This window comes from Phyllostomus hastatus, unplaced genomic scaffold, assembly GCF_019186645.2.
Source record: "Phyllostomus hastatus isolate PE091 unplaced genomic scaffold, TTU_PhHast_1.1 phas_scaffold_1066, whole genome shotgun sequence".
Taxonomy (NCBI): Eukaryota; Metazoa; Chordata; class Mammalia; order Chiroptera; family Phyllostomidae; genus Phyllostomus; species Phyllostomus hastatus.
This window is the reverse complement of record NW_025334004.1, coordinates 9,429,111-9,448,243: the sequence shown is the minus strand read 5'-3', so window position 1 is coordinate 9,448,243 and position 19,133 is coordinate 9,429,111. Positions and strand designations below refer to the sequence as shown.

At 37.2% G+C, this 19,133-nt stretch overlaps 1 protein-coding gene across 3 annotated transcripts in view; it reads right to left on the bottom strand.

Annotated features, from left to right (window-relative positions):
* Positions 1–5,894: 5,894 nt before the first annotated feature.
* CCNJ (cyclin J) overlaps positions 5,895–19,133 on the bottom strand; it is a 33,288-nt gene continuing 20,049 nt past the window's right edge. Inside the window, exons 4-6 of one of the 3 annotated variants that reach the window (XM_045854592.1) lie at positions 9,796–10,095; positions 9,550–9,709; positions 5,895–8,936 (exon numbers count right to left, since the gene is read on the bottom strand). In XM_045854592.1, the coding sequence (XP_045710548.1) occupies positions 8,525–8,936; positions 9,550–9,709; positions 9,796–10,095 (872 nt within the window). In that variant the 3' untranslated portion in view covers positions 5,895–8,524. The remainder of the gene's footprint in view (positions 8,937–9,549; positions 9,710–9,795; positions 10,096–19,133) is intronic. The other 2 variants (XM_045854594.1, XM_045854595.1) reach the window with 2 other exon arrangements.

Genomic DNA, 19,133 nt, shown 5'->3' with positions numbered 1-19,133 from the left:
TGCCACTAACTACCTGTATGACTCTGAATACTCAAAACTTTTGGGCTTCAGTTTTTATCTAAAATGTTAATGCTTTCCTCTTATATTTTATAAAATTTCTCAAATGAGATGAAACTGTGAGGAATCTCTGTGAATTCTAGATGCATGCATTAACATAAGATCGTGTTCTTTTACAAGAACTGAACTTGAAAACATTTGGACTGCAAGTCACCTCTCTTACATCTCTTGTGTTTTGGTCATAACTACCACTCTCCTTAATCCCTAGTAGATGACTTTTAGAGAAAAAGGTACTGCAGAAATCACATGAATATTTATGCAAACGTTTGGTTCTTACTCTTATATCTTAGTTGCTTGTAAGAGAAAATGTCCTGAAGAAACACTCCTGGGAGAGCAATCCAGATCTTTGGTCTCCTAGCTATGTTGTTAGGCCTTATAACCAAATCCACCTGCTGTGATAAAGAAATGCAGAGGCGCCATGGCCAGGTTGCTGAGGGGGTTGGAGTGTCATCCTGTACACTAAAAGGCTGAAGGTTCAATACCTGGTCAGGTCACATACTTAGGTTGTGTGTTGAATCCCCAGTTGGGGTGTGTACAGGAGGCGCTGATCGATGTTTCTGTCTCACATCAGTATTTCTTTCACATCATTGTTTCCATTTCTCTCTTTCTCAAATCAGTAAAACACATATCTTGAGTGAGGATTAAAAATATATATATTTTTGCATTTATAATTTTGATACATATTGCCAGATTGCCCTCTGTAGAACCTGATTCTACAGATACTTTACTGATTAGTAAAGTAGGATGAAACCTTCCCACCCCAACACTCTTATCAAACTTTAAAATGAGGTTAAGTATCTTCTGAGACTTTTTTTCTTCTGGGAACTGTTTATATCATTCCCTTTTTATATGTTAAGAAAATTAGCCCTTGCCTGGAGATTAGTTGCAAATATTTTACCCATTTTGTTATTTGTCTTTTAACTTTAATCATGGTGATTTTGCCACATAAAATAATTAATTTATATAGTTAAATTTTATGGCTTCTAGATTTGTCATACATACTTGGAGAAATTATCCCCTTTTCTAAGTTATAATTGTTATGAAGTTATGAAATAATTCTTTCATGACTTCTCTTTCATCAGAATTAATTTTTTTGAGAAGAGGGCAATTTTATTTTTCTAGGTGGCTTCTCAACTCCATTTATTGAAAATGCATATTTTTTCCACTGACTTGAGATGCCATTTCTATCACATATTAAATTCCACATGTTTAGGTTTATTTTTGGAATTTCTTTTCTGTTTCATTGAATTATCTGTCAACTCATTTGCCAGTACCCATAGTGTTCTATTTATTGGTTGTTTGTAATATTTTTAAATCTGTCAGATGCCAGCATTTCCTGGTTATTCTTGCTGGTTTAGTTCATTTTTAAAAATTAGCTTGAAAGATTGCAAATTTATATATCAATTTAATAAGAATTGATACCATTTTGATGTCAGTGCTTCCTGTCCAAGAATATGGGGTGCCTTGTTCCTGTGCTCTATAGTGTGACTTACAAGCGTTTATAACAGTTTTCTTCATGCTGCTCTTGCACATTTTTTATATTTATTGCTATGTATTTTATCTTCTTTTGGTAGCTGTTGTAATTGAGTATATCTTTTATTAAATAAAACTGGTAGTTGTGTGTATATATGAAAACTAATTTAATTAGGTACCCAGCCACTTTACTGAATTCACTTACTGTCTGTAATAGTTTTTCAGTTGATTATCTTAGAGTTTCCAGGTTTTACAATCATATCTGCAAATAGTGGTCATTTTAGCATCCCCCTTTCCAATTTTTAAACTCTGCTTTTCTTTTGCATAGCTGCATGTATTCATGTATTTGTTCATTTTCTCTTTTATAGTTCATTAATTTCTGCTTTTATTTCTTTCCTTCTGTTTTTGTTTGGTTTACTTGTTCTTTCCCAGATTTTTTCAGTTGCAGATTAATTTTCTTTTGAGCACTATTTTAGTTTTATCCTGAGTTCCTGATGTGTAGAATGTTCATTATAGTGATTTTACAGATACTCTGAAATCTTGGTTTGGATATCTTATTTAATAGAAGGATGGCTTGGGATTTGAGTCCTATTCTACATATTTTGTTCACTTCATTTTCATGATAGTATGTTGTCTATGTTAATTCTACTTTTGGGGGATTGATTGCTTTTGTTTATAGGTTAATACATAGTCAAGTTTTGTGAAAGTTTGCATTAGAGTTTAATATTACCTAAGAAAACGTAGATATAGTTTGTTAGTTATTAGTACACTATTTTTTGTGCACAGGGAAAACCAGTAATGGATTAATTTCATGTAATGAAGGCACAAATGGGAATACTTTTGCAGTTTGGAAAACATAAGATTTTGTTTTCCTTGAGTGAGCTGCAGGATTAGCTGGCAGCTAGCAGAGACTAGTCAGTGTGTTCTGATCTTATGCGCCAAGAGGCATGACAGGATCTGTCTGTCATGTCCTTTATTATCTTGTCCATCTTAGTTATGCCAGATCTGTACCATTTCCCTTCTCAGAATTTCTCACTATATGTCAATTAGATCACCATAATATGTTGAGGTTTTCTGTATCTTCATTTTTAATTACTGATCTGTCATGGTCTAAGAGAGATTAATTACTTGTAGTTTATTACCTTTTATAGCCTCTAGTTTTTACTTAATATTGTTGCAAGGGTATTTGATCCACAGATATTCATAACTGTTCATCTTTATCACCTTTAGCATTATAGAGTGTCCCACCCCTACCCAGTTTGGGTTAATACATTTGGGCCTGCATTTGGCCTTATCTTTTATTAAGATGCTTTTTGTTGGAGTAGTTTTACTCGTCCTTGTATCTTCAAGTCTTCTGAATCAATTTATATTTTTGTTGTAGGTCTTTTATGTAGCATAGACTTGAATTTTGCCTTGTGATTTAGTCTGAAATTTTTTCTTTTAAAATTTTTTTTTATTGATTGATTTTAGAGAGGAAGAGGGAGAGGGAGAGATTGATTTGTTGTTCCACTTATTTTTTTATGCATTCGTTGGTTGATTCTAGCATGTGCCTGCAACCTTGGCATATCAGGACGATGCTCTAACCAACTGAGCTACCAAGCCAGGGAGGACTTGTTTTCTTTTAATAGCTTGAGTTTATTAGCCCCTTTACATTTTTTATTTGATATGTTTGGTCTTAGTTCATCACATTATTTTGCTATACCTTCTGAATTTACCCCTTTTAAAAATATTTTACTATTACATAGACAGCCTGCTGTGTTTTCAGTATTTCTTTTGATAATTAGGAAGATTTAATTTTTATTCCATTATCTTTATAATGCCCTGATTGTGTAATACCCTCAGTTCTCTATTTAGCCAGACTTTTAGTGTCTGTAACTCCCTCCTATAAGTAGTGATTGATAAGCTGGACTTCATTAAAATTAAAAACTTCTCTACAAAAGACAATGTGAAGAGAAACAGAAGACAAGCCACAGAGTGGGAGAAAATATTTGCAAAAAAACACATTTAATAAAGGATTGTTATCCAAAGTACACAAAGAACTCTTAAAAATCAGTAAGAAAATGAACAGCCCAACTCTAAAAATGGGCTTAAGACCTTCATACACAACTCACCAAGATATACACATAGCAAGTAAGCATGTGAAAAGTTGTTCCACATCATTTGTCATCAGGGAAATGCAAATTAAAATGAAATACCACTACACACATACTAGCATGGCCAAAATCTGGAACGCTGACACCAAATGCAGGTGAGGATGTGGAACAACAGGAATGCTCGTTGTAGGTAGGAATGCAAAATACTGCCACTTTGTAAGATAGTTTGGCAATTTTTTATAAAACTAAACATACTCTTAACCTGTGACCCAGCAATCTCTCTCCTTGGTATATTCCCAAAGGTGCTGAAACTTAATGTGTACAATAATACCTGCACACATGTTTATAGCAGCTTTATTCATAATTGCTGAGACTTGGAATGACCAAGATGTCCTTCAGTAGTAGGTAACTGGATAAACAGTGATCAGCCCAGACAATGGAATATTATTCAGCACTAAAAAGAGCTATCAAGCCATGAAAAGACATAAAGGAAGTTTAAATGCATATTGCTAAGTGAAAACTAATTTGAAAAGCTTATATATTATGATCCCAACCATATGACACTGGAAAAGGCAAAATTATGGAAACAATAAAAAGATCAGTGGTGGCCAAGGGTTAGGGGGAGGGAAAGGTGGTGTGTGGAGACAAATGGAGTTTCATGGAGATGGATTAATTGATGTAGAGGATTTTTAGCATGAAAATACTTGGTATGAAACCATGATGAATACCCAAATGTATATACCACCAAGACTGAACCATAATGTAAGCTATGGACTTTGGGTGATTATGAGTCAATGTAGATTCACCAATTCTAACAAATACACCACCCTGTTGAGGGGATGTTGAAAATGGAGGAGGCTGTTCATGTGCTGGGCCCAGGGGTACATGGGAAATCTCTACCTTCCTCTCAATTTTGCTGTGAACCTAAAACTGCTCTTAAAAAAGTCTTTAAAAAAAACAACCCCAAAACACACACACACAACAGTGGCAGTGAGGTAGGGTGGCAGCAGGTCTTTCCCATAGGAGGCCAGAGCCTGGTCTTGATGCTTTCTTTCAAATGACCATACCTATTTTTTTTTAAACTCTAGGGATTTTAAAGTGGATATTGATTGATCCTGGAACCAGGATAATATTAAACTGAGTTCCAGACTATACCATTAGAATAGCTTCAAGTGCATTAGTCATATTGAGCTAAATATAAGCTGTTTGTGGCTAGGAAGGTTAAGTCATTTTTTTAATATATTTTATCAATTATGCTATTACAGTTGTCCTATTTTCCCCCCTTCACTCCCCTCCACCCTGCACACCCTCTCCCACTCACATTCCCCCCTTTAGTTCATGTCCATGTGTCATACTTGTGAGTTCTTTAACTTCTACATTTCCCATACTATTCTTGCCCTCTATTTTCTACCTACTATCTATGCTACTTATTCTCTGTACCCTTTCCCCCTCTCCTCCTCCCACTCTCATTGCTCCATGTGATCTCCATTTCTGTGGTTCTGTTCCTGTTCTAGTTGTTTGCTTAGTTTGTTTTTGTTTTAGGAAGGTTAAGTCTTATCACATGCTTGAGAACAGTTGTTGGTGATTAAAAACTTGTCACATGGGTTCAGAATCACCTCAAGTAAAGTTACCTGTCCTGATTTGGAATCCTTGTTTTTTTTTTAACTTAATCTTAAAAAGCACTGTATACTAACTGTCTCTCTTAAGGGCTGTTGCTAAATCCTGCCACTGTGCCCAAGCAACTGACAATATTCAGGACTAATTTAAAAGATGTTTTTTAAGAGTGTGAATTCCTAACCCACACATACAAACCTGTTAAAAATTTTACTTTTCAAGCAAATTATATCTAAGTTTTAAGCTGAATTATGTAGCAAATGATATTTATATTTAGGTGAACAGAACATTACCACTCAACTGTTGACCCTGTTCCCTCTCACACCCATGACTATTTTCTGCATCCCCACTTTTATTTGAATCAGACTTCAAATTTTCTGAAGCTTGCATTGTTTAATAAATTACACACTGTCAACATATTTATAACTGATTTTAGGCCCTATGTGTCCAATGTAATTTTGAGGGCTTTAATGCTTCATATGGAATACATGAAGAATGGACAATGTTTCCTACCACTCCAGTTGTATTCTTACATCTGGAGGGCTATTACTAAGTACAATATAATTGTGATTGCAAGTCAGACATAAGTGATGACATGGTTCAATGAAGCTACAAGTGTACATCAAATTTATATTTTAAAACAAAACACCAAAACCATTTTACTGAAAACTAGTTTTATTTTAAAATTAAGTGCATAGCACTCATCTAATTCCATTGGTGTAGACTTTAGCACCATACTTGCCATTTGCAATTAATGTCATGACAGATACATTTTGGTTTGCAATCTGTATTTTAGTAGTGTGTATTTAATGGACTTTGGTAAAGCCCTTTATACATATCATTAATCTCTTCACAGTACACATTTAATGATGGTCCGGTAATCTCAGGAAAAAAAAAGACCTACTTTAAAGACTAATCAATAAATTAAACAAAATGAAACCCGCATTAACTCCCCCCACCCGCATCCCCCACAGCTAGCAGTTGTGAGTTGTATTTATACAGAAACCTAATGTTTAAAAAATAGTTCTGGTTCTCCAAACACCCCATCCCATCCCACCCTGGGTATGCAGCAATAGTAACCAATTATTTTATTCTGCCCCCCAAAAATTAATCCAGTGTTCTTTAGCTTTTTTTAAATACAAACTGGGAAAGTGTTATTATAAGCTTTTTAAAAAGGCATATTCTATAACAAGAATGACATTTAAACCAATCAATAAAAGCATTTGACAATACATTAAATTACCATAGGCACCAATTGTTGTTTCAAGTTGGGATCTCCATCCCAGTCTCTTACATTCATAGTATTATTGAGGTAGTTAAAATACTGAAAATTACACTCCAGGTTGCTGGGTTCTGAATGTGAATATGAAAGATAGATTCTTTTGAACCCACTTTCCCCCAAATAATTCAAGTTCTCTTGAGGTAAGAACTACCAAAATCCAATTAGCAGCCTTCTATAAAGAGGAAAAATGATGATACTTCCATAAAACAATTTTCATGCTTGAAAACTGCCATGTGAATGTTCTTACCTGAGTGGTTTTGAAATTTTTATCTACCAGGCTAACAAATCCACATCATGCCCTATGTACTCTAATTATAAAAGTTACCTTTGTTTTAAGGAAAGGACATTCTCTAAGAATTCACTCTGGCAGAAGCCCACCCACACTTACCACTGGAGCCATCTGGATCAGTTTTTGAGTCCCTTCCCTTCCTACCAGAAGCCATTTGGCTTAATTACTGAGACTCCTGCTGCATACCCACATCTTTTATAATAAGTTTGTCTTCAATGCATACTGCGGCAGTCACGCACCTGCCATGCAGTTTCCCTTCTATTCAAGTGCTATCTTAAGAAAAAATACAAAAAAAGACACACTTTACTAATTTTTAAATCAGAAAGCTTCCCTACACCAAACTCTGTTCTTCCACAGATAAGAGCACAATGTATAATATAAATTCAGTTATTACATGATTTTTTTTCTTTCCACTTTTTAAGTTTACTCCCTCCAAACTCTTTACCCCCAAATTGCCCTTGCCATAATGACTTATTATTGCTGTTTCCACTCATTACCAGTACAGTGAAAAGTCCCAGGGCAGTTTCTGGGGCCAATCTACTGAAAATAGTTACTGCAATTTAGTAATCAATACCTCTGCCTGCTTATACCGACTAGCTGAATACAAAGGTTGCCTATAAAACCTGTCTTCCATGTAACAAGGTGCTATTCTAGCACAACCTGAGAACTACCCTGGCCACATTCCACTTAAAAAATAAACCTACAGGACTTAATTCTAGTACTGACATTTTACAGTTATGCCTTCCCTTGAAAAACTTTTTAGGGTAAAATAAAATCTGAGTATAAATCAATGATTGCACTGAGAAATGCAAAACCTATATATGTATTATGAATGATAGACACCACCATTTCAGTCACTCTAAGCTACAATTATGTTCTCATTTGAAAATACATCCTAGCAGGAGTATTTAATCTATGTTATAAAGGTAGTTCATACTATAACATTCCCAAAACATGTTGCATTACAGTTACGTGTTTCCAAGTAGTACAAATTCCCTGAGTTAAATGTGTTTTAATTCTAAAGATTTGAGGTTGATCACTTAGGGAAAAAACAACAAAAATTTATGGCCATGATTTTAAGAGATCTACTCCGTCCTTAATTTCAGTACATAAATCCAGGTACCTATATACTCTGTGACAGGAAGTTATACAGAATCACATAATTTTTTTTTTACTGCACAGATCAGTATAGCATAGTGACTCATGACTTTAAATTTAGTCAAAAATTCATTTGTGGATTAGAATATAACTCAAACCTACAGAATAAAGAGAAAAGGAACTCTTCAAAAATTAATACTGTATGTTTCCTTCATAAAAAGACTGTTTGGCAAGTCCACAGACAAACATTAATTTCTGACATACAAACCAACATTAAGCCCAGAGCCTAACCACAGGTCAAATTTCAGAACTGCAAAATGGATGGAATCTGTCCAAATTTTCTGTTGTATTGAATATTTTTGAAATATTTGGACCATAAGCCAGGGTCTGAAATTTCTGTCACATAGGGCTTTAACAGAATTTGACATACATACTGTTAAAAGTTTTTGCTTAGTTCTCCCAGGTATTTATGGTGCATTCAAAGTGAGTCAGTTTTCCTGGTGCTGCTATCTGAAAAGTTCTGATGCAATTTGAATTCCTTTAGAGGAGTTTACAAAAAGCTTGTCCCAGAGCTTCAAGTCACGAAAGTCTGGATCAGGTGTTAACCTTCACATAAAATCACCTTTCAAAACATGGAGTAATGCAAGGGTAATGTTCATTTATCTGATAACTCCGGTTATAAGAAACATTCAGACAGGGCTTAACTTCTACTGGTATTGCCAGTGACATCCCAACACCGGTCTGCACGTGCCCCAGGCCCTGAACACTGGTTTGGAAGCCAGCAGGACATGTCTGTAGTGTGTAAGATGAGGTGTGTGTGGTAGATACGATCTGCTGGCAGCTTGGTTGTTCTGATACAGGATGGCGATACTGTAGTGAAGTCTGATGTGTCTGATGGAGATACTGAGGTTGCTGAAAGTGAACTGGCCGAGAGGGCTGGGAGGTTGTCTGGAACACACTTAGTTGAGCTGGTTGAGGTACTGCTTGTCCTCTTTGTTTGTTTGCTTCTTTCACATCATTATCATGAGCGCTGAAAAGAAACTGTTAATGTTACTTGAGAAGAATTTGTAAGTAAGTTATGCAATACCCCCAACACCCCCACAGCTGACTCCAAGGATTGCATGCTGTACCTAGATAGCAGTCACTGTGACCATAATTTCAACAACAGTGAGATCTCACTCTTACCCTTCTAAAGGCTCCTTCCCTTGGTACAAACCTAGGGAACTGGCTGCTGCTAGAGCTTTAAAGGTAATGTCCAGCTTGGGAGATGTCCACAATAAGCACTTAAATGTGGCTCCTACTTTGGTGACGTCCTGGGGCCTGATAATTTAAAATTGTGGAAATGAAGAATGAGGCAAGATTTGCCTGGACTGACTGCACAGTCATGGGCTCACACAACAGCAGCTCCTTTCCTTATCATATACTCAGAATCATACTAGTAATGACAGCCTCTACCTGGATAAGAGCAAAAGGGACTCCCCTTCCACTGAGCATTGCTCTTACAGGAGCTTATTCATGGCAGTAAAAGCTGTCAGAACAAATACCATAAAAGCTCTGTACTTTTGAAAAGTTACTTTTAGGGCCCCTTATACATGAAGGAAAACATTAATAACAAATTACAAACACAGAACAAGGACGCTTACATCAATAGCCGTTCAATGCACTGCACTAAGAAATCCCAGGAGTAAGCAGTAAGACGATGCAGTCTTGTAGGCCACGTAGGAGAAAGACGAAGTATAATCCTTGAAGAAGCCACACATGCAGCAGCTACTAAAGAAGGTGCATAATTTAGAAAGGCATAATCTGTGGAGACATCAAAAATGAACTTAAGCAAAAGAATACACAAGTCACAAACTCACAAGTCACTTACTGTGTCCACAGTGACCCACCTTGCAAAGATACTTCCAAGAAATAATCTGCATACTTGGCCATGTAGAGTTTAGTTTTTTCCAAGCAAATCATTGGCCAGCCATCATGAAGATCTGTTTCATGTACTGCTTCAGAGAGATAATACTCGATGAAATGGGCGGCTGTTGGAAGGCAGAGGTTCCATTGAAAGGTTTCTAATAATAACAGTTCCATATGTAGCAAATTTTGTTTTGTTAAAACTAGATTCATATTAGTCATACAACCCAGGCTGTTGAGCTGCTCTAGCTTAGGCACACTATCTTCTTTTTCTTCGAATTTACCTTATAAAAAAGGGGGGGGGGAAATAGAGACAATATTAGGCAAATGATATTATAAGGTCTAGTCAGTTAAATGGAATTTGCTGCCTTTTACTGCAAAGACTTAGGTCCAAAGATATTCTTCCCCCTACCTTGGGGAGATACAATTGTGGCAGAACTCTGTGGATATCATATTTGCATGTTTTCTCTCCCAGTGCCTCTGTCCCTCACCCTCTACCCTCCCCTAAAAAACCTGGAACATGTAAACATTTTGATCTAAGTCCTATTGTGTAACAGAAAAGTCACATGTGCCAGTGAAAAATACACTGTCAAATCTAACCAGCTGAATCTTTTCATTTAATTTCTTTGGCAGAGGGGCAGGTAGTGGTTGGTGTTAGAGAATTATTTTATTTTTGAATAGAAGAAAGTTTAAAGGACTTAATGTCACAGAGTTATCTAAAACCAAAAGTAGCTAAGTGTCAAATGTCATCTCAGCATATTTTCAGCACAATCTCAATTCTGGAGAGAGATACACTGAGGGAAAAAACTGGATGAATTTATGACACTAGCATTTTCATTCCACACAAAAAAACTTGCCTTACTTCTTATGAATTCAAAACAGAAACCTAGCTAAGTCCGTTATAAAAAAGGGGGGGATTACTTTATATGAACTTTTATATCCCCTTGCTCAAAGCAGAATAGGAGTGAAAACAATCTGTTGGCAGAATGTCATTAGTTAAAGGCATTCACTTTTTCAGGAAATACCTATCCATATGTACAATGTAAGGAATATATTCTATAATTCCCTCTCCAGCCCCAGAATAATTTTTTAACAGAACACGTACCATCTTACATTTTAAATCCCAAGCAAGTATTTTAATATATATCATTCACTTTAGGCATTTCTAGAACTCATGGCTGGAAAAAATTCAAACTACCAAGTACTATTATAATTTTCCAGATGCACCAATAGAATCAAAGAATTGTCTTCAAGTCTCTTTGGGTCTTTATTCCGTGGGGATCCAGAGAAGAAGAGAAATTATAACTAAAGCCTTCTACCTTCCTAGTATTATGTTCTATTTTATGACAGGGTTTAAAACAGTGATATTATATTACAATTGTTATGGACTTCTTATAATAGCTTTTATACTTACACTTGTTCAAAATGATAGTTGTTAGAATGTTACATATTACTACATAAAAATTTTTGTTCTACTATTATGACTATTTTATCCATTTAAAAAAATGTTTTGAAGAGTCAGAATGACTACCAAAGCAGTAGGAACCAGATGAGTTTCTCTTCCAGAAGAGACCAGTTTACACCACATGTTGAAGCTGCTCCCAAAATGGTAGTGGCCAGGGTCACTCAGCCCAAATGCTCAGTGCATTGGAGCCAGTGGGGTTTGTTCAAATCATCCTGCTTTAGGGCCAGGAAGAAGAAAGTAATGTTGACTACCTTGATCTTTGCTTAGGGAGGGGGAACTGAGGTGGAAGGTTTTATCTCCTATGGCGGGAGACTCTAAGATCATAAAACTTCAAGAAGAAAGCCCAAGGAAGCAAATAATTTCTCTTCTCCCAAAATTTTGAATTTCTTTAGATTTACACTACTCTTAACTGCATATTGCTACAGGTAGGGGTTAATTTTAAAAAATTACATAATTCATACTTTTCATAAATTTAGATAGCTCTTCCCAATTCAAACCACATCAAGGTGAATCTTACAAGTTTTCCCAAAAGCATATACTTAGCACAGGTGAAAGCACTAAAAGTGGTCTCTATGACATGGTAATCTAGTATCACCACTGCATAAAGATATAGGAGGAACCCACTGTGTTCTTAGTATGAGAGACTGGAATTCTTCAGAAGGAGAACGACCAGTGAATTGAGGTCAGTCCCTCTGGATGAATCATTAAGGCTTTCAAAGTGCCCTGCCATTTCTGTAGCAGCAACAACATGGGCAGTACACCCCAAAGAAATATTGTAAAAATTTATGAATTTATATCACTCTTAAAGTTGCACTGAAGAAACTAATATACCATAATTCACTGTTTAATACAAGGACCAAGAAAGTTTCATATTATCTCCTTGAAACCTTCAATACTGAAAACAAAATTGTGTATGACCAATTTCACAGCTCAAGCACCAAGGTAGTGAGGTTGGCCAATTCATTTAAGGTCAAATAAATGGAGCTGAACTAAAAATGGAAGCCAAAAGAAAGGCATATGTTTGAGTTCCCAATCTGGACTCCTACACCAAAGTATTACACTGGGTTATATGGGGACAACTACCTATATTATTAAGCATCTATGGAGTTTCTATACTAGTAAAAGTACTCAGCTATTACCAGTGTGAAAGCCTTTGTATCTTGATTTCCAACATTAAAAATAAACTGCACAGTGCATAAATACCCTACATGGGATTTTTTTTTTTAACCCTCACCTGAGGACATTTTTTTAAAATTGCTTTTAGAGAGAGAGAGGAAGGGAGGAGTAAGGGAGAAAGACACATCTTTGCAAGAGAGACATTTTGATGTGAGAGAGAAGTATCGATTGGTTGCCTCCTATTCCACCCACACTGGGATCACAGGAGCTCGCATCAGGACCAGGGATTAATGCACAACCTTAGGTTGTGCCAAGGTAGGGAGGAACTGAACACACAACCTTGTGGTTACAGGATGGTGCTCCAGCCAACTGAGCCACACAGGCCAGGGCCATACTTTGGATTTTAATTCAGGTTTAATTTTTTTTAACTTTTTCATTATATATAGGAATATAAATACTCAGATACATGGATATGAAAGGATTTCAAAGTGTGTGACAGCATCAGAGAACCTGCACTCATAGCCATAGTTTCTGTTGTGCCAAATGCTATGTGAATGGGTATTTTAAAACTACTTACCCACAATACCACATATAGATAACAAAGCTCAGTTTCTTCAAATGAAAGGAAATACCAGAAGCCATGTGATTATATCAACAAAGGCCCTAAACAGGAAATAAGGGCACAGGAAATTCATGTCTGCTTCCCCGAAAATAAAGAATTAGAGGACACAGAAACAAAACATCAGGTTGTCTTTCCTTTATAGGAAATGTTCATATCAGCCCTGGAAACCTGCATATTTTCAAAGCCAGCAGTGAATGGAAGGTATGTGGTGGTAGGGCAAGGATCAGATATCACAGTGAGCTCTTTCAACCTACATTCTGTTCTTTTGTAATGAAGTAGGAAAAAAAATCATCCATTATATACACCAAGAACTCGCACAAATTTTATAAGACTATAGAACAATAGATAAGGAATAGGAAGAGGCAATTCATAAGAAAAAAAGAAGGTTCTATTCTCATTAAAAATTAAGATATAAATCAAATCAACTGTGAGATACAATTTTTCACCTATCAGACTGTAAAGTAAAAAGCTCTGTCAGCCCAGTATTGACCAGCAAGGGGAAACAAGTGCTTGTCACGAGTTTTTACTGCTCAAAGCCTATGATCTCACTTTTGCCTTCATCTTCACTCCAAGATAATTTCTTACCTACACAATATCTTGAGCAAATTATCAAAAGCCTCATCCCTGAGTCTGCTTCCAGGCTTTTCACAAGTTCAATGCTGATCAAAGAAGCCAAGGAAAGCCAGTGTATACATGTCAAAGAGCTGGAATTTGAGAATTTCCCAGGATAAACCAGTCTTTTCTGGAATGAACCGGAACCTTAGGAATAGGGACCTAGACCAAAGATCATGAAATAGTTTATGGAAGAGTAATCACTGCAATGCTTTTATATTTCGATTTCCTACCTGCCTTTTTTTTTCCCCCTCCCCAAATTTCCTACCTGGTTTTAAACATATTACCCCCACTTGATTCTCAAGACAACTTTGTAAGTCTTTATTTTCATTTTATAGAGAAATAACCTGAGACTCAAAGGTTCCTGAAATTCATATTGCTAACAAGAGATTCAAACTGAGGCAATCCATCACTATAATCCCTACTCTACAACACTACACACCACCCTCCAATCAGATAACCTGAGGCCCTTTCTTCCTACCTCTACACTTAGGCAGCTGGATACACATTAGTACCCAGAACTTACAAACTGTGCTCCATCTTTGACCAAACTACCGACAACCTCCCAATTTCTTTAATAACTAGAATCCACTCTCAGCTGTAAACTGTTCTTCACTTTTATACACCAGGCTGCCCACCCCAAAGCAGGGAGCAGCTAGGGGAGTGGAGCATACAGAATTCAATCATTCTGTGAGCAGAGAAGCATTATTTGAATAAAATTTATGGTAACTAACTGGAAAGCTGCCATTGGTATCCAAATGTAAGAATATAGAGTGTAAGAATGTAAGAAATACTGGAATGAACTCCACAAGTATAAAAGAGATATCAGGTCCTGAAAACAGGCTACTAGTTTACAAGCATCCTAAGCGCTTCTGTGGTAGTCAAGTCACAGACTGGAGTGAGGAGAGACTGCAGGCAGCTACTACAAGCCAGCTTATTTGCTTCCTTGTGTTGTGCAGAAGCCACATCTTAAACTCTTTTGAGCACTGCTTACTTGGGAGGTGCTGAGACTCGCGGGTCGGGGGGTGGGGGGGGTGGTGGGGAATACCTATCTCCTGCACTTTCCCATTCTTCAGGGAGGAAGAATAATGTAAAAGCAATTCTGTCTCTGGGAAAGAGGGGTTAAGGGGTAGCAGTAAGACAAAGGGAGGAGGTATCCAACTCCTTCAGTAATAGGTGGTAAACAATTCATGTATGAACCACAGTAAATACAAATCCTAAAGCCTAGCTCCTTGAAAACAAACAAAAAGTAATTACATATTACCACATAGCTTAAATCAAAATACATTGATCATGACCTTAAACTAAAAGTAATAGATAATTTAAAAACAGGAACAATTTGGAAACTATTCTAACCAACCTAAGAGAGTACACAAATAAAGTAACTTTTCTCCAAACTGTGAAAATTGCAGGAACTTGGAACCAACCCCAAGCTTTGCATGGAGGCCAGAATTCTTACTAAATTATTTAACTAGTGTCCTTAGTAAACTTTGGTAGTAACATGTATGAATATCTAGTTTATTAATCCCTAATTCACTTAAGTAATCTAGTGTAGTAATTCCTAATTCATTTAATAAGTTACAAGTAAACTTTAGTTATAAATAGAAGTTGGTCTATGAACTGACTATCCATCATTCATAACTTCACAGTCCACCAAGAGGAGTATCCCACTTGGCCCACACCGTACTTTAAGAATTTCATAGTGGTAAAGGATAGTAGTGATGGCCATAGAAAGCAAAACATTATTTTTCGTTAATTATCCCAAATTTTAAAAATAACCTAACTTGAAAATTTGATTTCTAGTGTCTCTCTACTATAACCTAGTTCACCAATAAACAAACATAACAAGAAACTATTTCATTTGTGGATTCTCATACATCTGATGTGTCAAGTATGGGTTTTTCCAATTTTACGCAAACTATTAAACCACAAAGGGCTTTGTGGCCAGTGATAAAGACATAGTGAATTGTACACATGACTGCTTATGAAGATGAAACCTTAATTAAAGGTTAAAGGTTCATTATAAATATATAAGTATTACTTCATGGGCTTTCCGGGTGAGGAGTAGCAGGTGATGTGTCTGGATCTTAGAGAACAATAAATTGAAAGAGAAATATAGATTCTTCAGGAAAATGAGTATTCTGGTAAAAATTTGGCTCAAAGTACATGGCGATAGGGTTGGAAGATGAAACCGGAAAGGTGGCTAATTCCAGATGAAAGGTTCAAAATTTTACATTAAGGAGTTTCTACCTAAATCAACAGGCAGTGGGAAGTCTTTACTAGGGCTATGTTTATTTATATTCAGCCTGGTTCGCAAAAGATTTGAAATAAAAAAAAAACCTTCAAGGAGACAAATAAGTAGTTAAGGTCGTCAGATCAAAGGAAGAATAAGGGTAGGAAAAGGGTGAAAAACATGAGGAAAAATCAGTACCAGAAATGATACCACACAGGCCTGCATTTAAGTTTATTTGCAGTAAAAACACAAAGATGTCTTAGAAAGTACTCTGGTGGCAGGATGTACGGGGACTGTTCTTTAGAAAGCAGCCACACTGGATCCCAAACCCTGAAGTGAGGATTAAAGGTAAAGGCAGCACATATTCTAAATACCACTTTGAGGTGAGGCTTACATTTCTATTGTAATGACATGAATAATACAGAAACTTCATAATAGGTTCAACTTCAATATCAAATACAATTTTTTTACATTACTAAAAGACGAAAAACTCCAATTCCTTTACTCACCCTCTTTATCTTCAGCTGGGGTACTAACAATGAAATGAGTGACAGGAAGATGTTAAGAGAAAAGGCCAATAGTAGCATCTGCACTGTGTAAAAAGTATGGTTCTATCTGATGCCACCATGCAGTCTACTACTGAGTTGTGCCTATGGCATAAGCAAAGGTTTTCACATGTGCAGCAGCTGCATGTGAACCTTCAGATCTTTTTTTAAAAACATATTTTATTGATTACGCTATTACAGTTGTCCCATTTCACCCCCTTTATTTGCCTCCACCCTGCACACCCCCTCCCACCCACATTGCCCCCCTTTAGTTCATGTGCATGGGTCATACATATAAGTTCTTTGGCTTCTACATTTCCCATACTATTCTTACCCTCCCCCTGTCTATTTTCTACCTACCATCTATGCTACTTATTCCCTGTACCTTTCCCCATCTCTCCCCTGCTGATAAACCTCCATGTGATCTCCATTTCTGGGATTCTGTTCCTGTTCTAGATGTTTGCTTAGTTTGTTTCTGTTATTTTAGGTTTGGCTGTTAATAGCTGTCATTTTACTATTCATATTTTTTTAATCTTCTTTTTCTTAGGTAAGTCCCTTTAACATTTCATACATACAGTAAGGGCTTGGTGATGAGGAACTCCTTTAACTTGACCTTATCTGGGAAGCACTTTATCTGCCCTTCCATTCTAAATGATAGCTTTGTTGAATAGAGTGATCTTGGATGTAGGTCCTTGCCTTTCATGACTTCGAAACCTTTCCAGCCCCTTTTTGCCTGGAAGGTTTCTTTTGGGAAATCAGCTGATATTACTATGGGAATTCCTTATTAGGTAACTGTCTCCTTCTCCTTGTTGCTTTTAAGATTCTCTCCTTATGTTTAATCTTGGGTAATGTAATTATGATGTGCCTTAGTGTGTGCTTCCTTGGGTCTAACTACTTTGGGATTCTCTGAGTTTCCTGGACTTCCTGGGAGTCTATTTCCTTTGCCAGATTGGGGAAGTTCTCCTTCACTATTTTCTCAAGTAAGTTTTCAATTTCTTGCTCTTTCTCTTCTCCTTTTGGCACCCCTATGATTCAGATGCCGGGATATTTAAAGATGTCCTGGAGGTTCCTAAGCCTCTTCTCATTTTTTTTGAATTCTTGTTTCTTCATTCTGTTCTGGTTGAATGTTTCTTTCTTCCTTCTGCTCCAAACTGTTGATTTGAGTCCCAGTTTCCTTCCTGTCACTGTTGGTTCCCTGTGCATTTTCCTTTATTTCACTTTTCATAGCCTTCACTTTTTCCTCTATTTTGTGACCATACTCAACCATTTCTGTGAGCATCCTGATTACCAGTATTTTGAACTGTGCATCTGATAGGTTGGCTATCTCTTCGTTGCTTAGTTGTATTTTTTCTGGAGCTTTGACCTGTTATTTCATTTAGACCATGTTTTTTTTTTTGTCTTGGCACACCTGTTATGTAGTAAGGGGCAAAGCCTTAGGTGTTCCCCAGGGTGGGACAACTACGTGGCTACATTGTAACGCTGTATCTGGGGGAGGGATCCAAGAGGGAATAGTGTCACCTGCTCTGCTACCCACAAGCAAATTGGGCCCTTCTGGTGCTGATTCCTATTTTGGTGGGTTTGTGTGTGTTCTGGGACCCTGTGGGTCTCTCCAATGAACTCTCCCATGAGGCTGGGAGTTTCTCCCACTGCCTCAACCCACACAGGTTTTCTCAGTTAGAGGTTTTGAGGCTTTATTTCCTCATGTTGGAACCCTTGGCTGTGCGGTCTGTCTCGCTGCTCAGCTGTTCCTACCGGTTTATCTGCACTCAAATGTGGGACCCCCCCAGCTCCGCCAGCTCCCTCCTTACCTGCCCTGGTCCTCCAGCCACCGCCTTGCCATGAGTCCTCTCTGCCCGGCTGCCCATCTCTGCTCCTCCTACTGATCTGGATGAATGTTTCTTCTTTAACTGCTTGGTTGTCAGACTTCCATACAGTTCAATTTTTTGGCAGTTCTGGTTGGTTTTTGTTTTTAAATTTGTTGTTGTCCTTCTTTTGATTGTGCGAAGAATCAGTGTGTCTACCTATGCCTCCATCTTGGTCAGAAGTCAATTATGGGAGTTCACTCAGCAATAAGGGTGGAAAGATCTTTTCTGATTGTAGTTAGGAGTAAGCAATAGTTAGATCCCATTGAAATCCTCAGTTCTTTGGTTTCTGTGCAGATGACGACTTTATGCCTTTTTGTGGTCACCTGCTTCCATAGGGCAGTGCTGATGCTATGCCCTGCACTCTACTGCAATATTCCTGCATCTTCTCTGACTGTAGAAGGGTCCCTTCAGTTCTTTAAGTTAACTCATTATATAGTCAATAGAAGGTATTCTAACAAAGAATGTGGTTCTATTTATTTATTTATTTATTTACTTATTTATAGAGAGAGGAAGGGAGGAAGAGAAGGAGACAAATACTGATGTGAAGCGGAAATATCAATCTGCTGCCTTTAGTACGTGCCTCAAATGAGGAGTGAATCCGCAACCTAGGCAGGCATGTGCCAGCTGGGAATTGAACCAGGGACATTTTGCTTTGTGGGATATGCTCAACCAACTGAGCCACACCAGTCAGAGTGAGTATGCTACCTTTTAGACAGAGTTTCTCAATCTCAGCTCCACTGAATTTTGGTCCAGATGTTTCTTTGTTGTGGGGAACTGTCCCACTCTACTCACAGGATCTTAGTAGCATCCTCCAAGGTTGTGATTATAACCAAAACCATCTCCACACATTGCCAAGAATCCCCT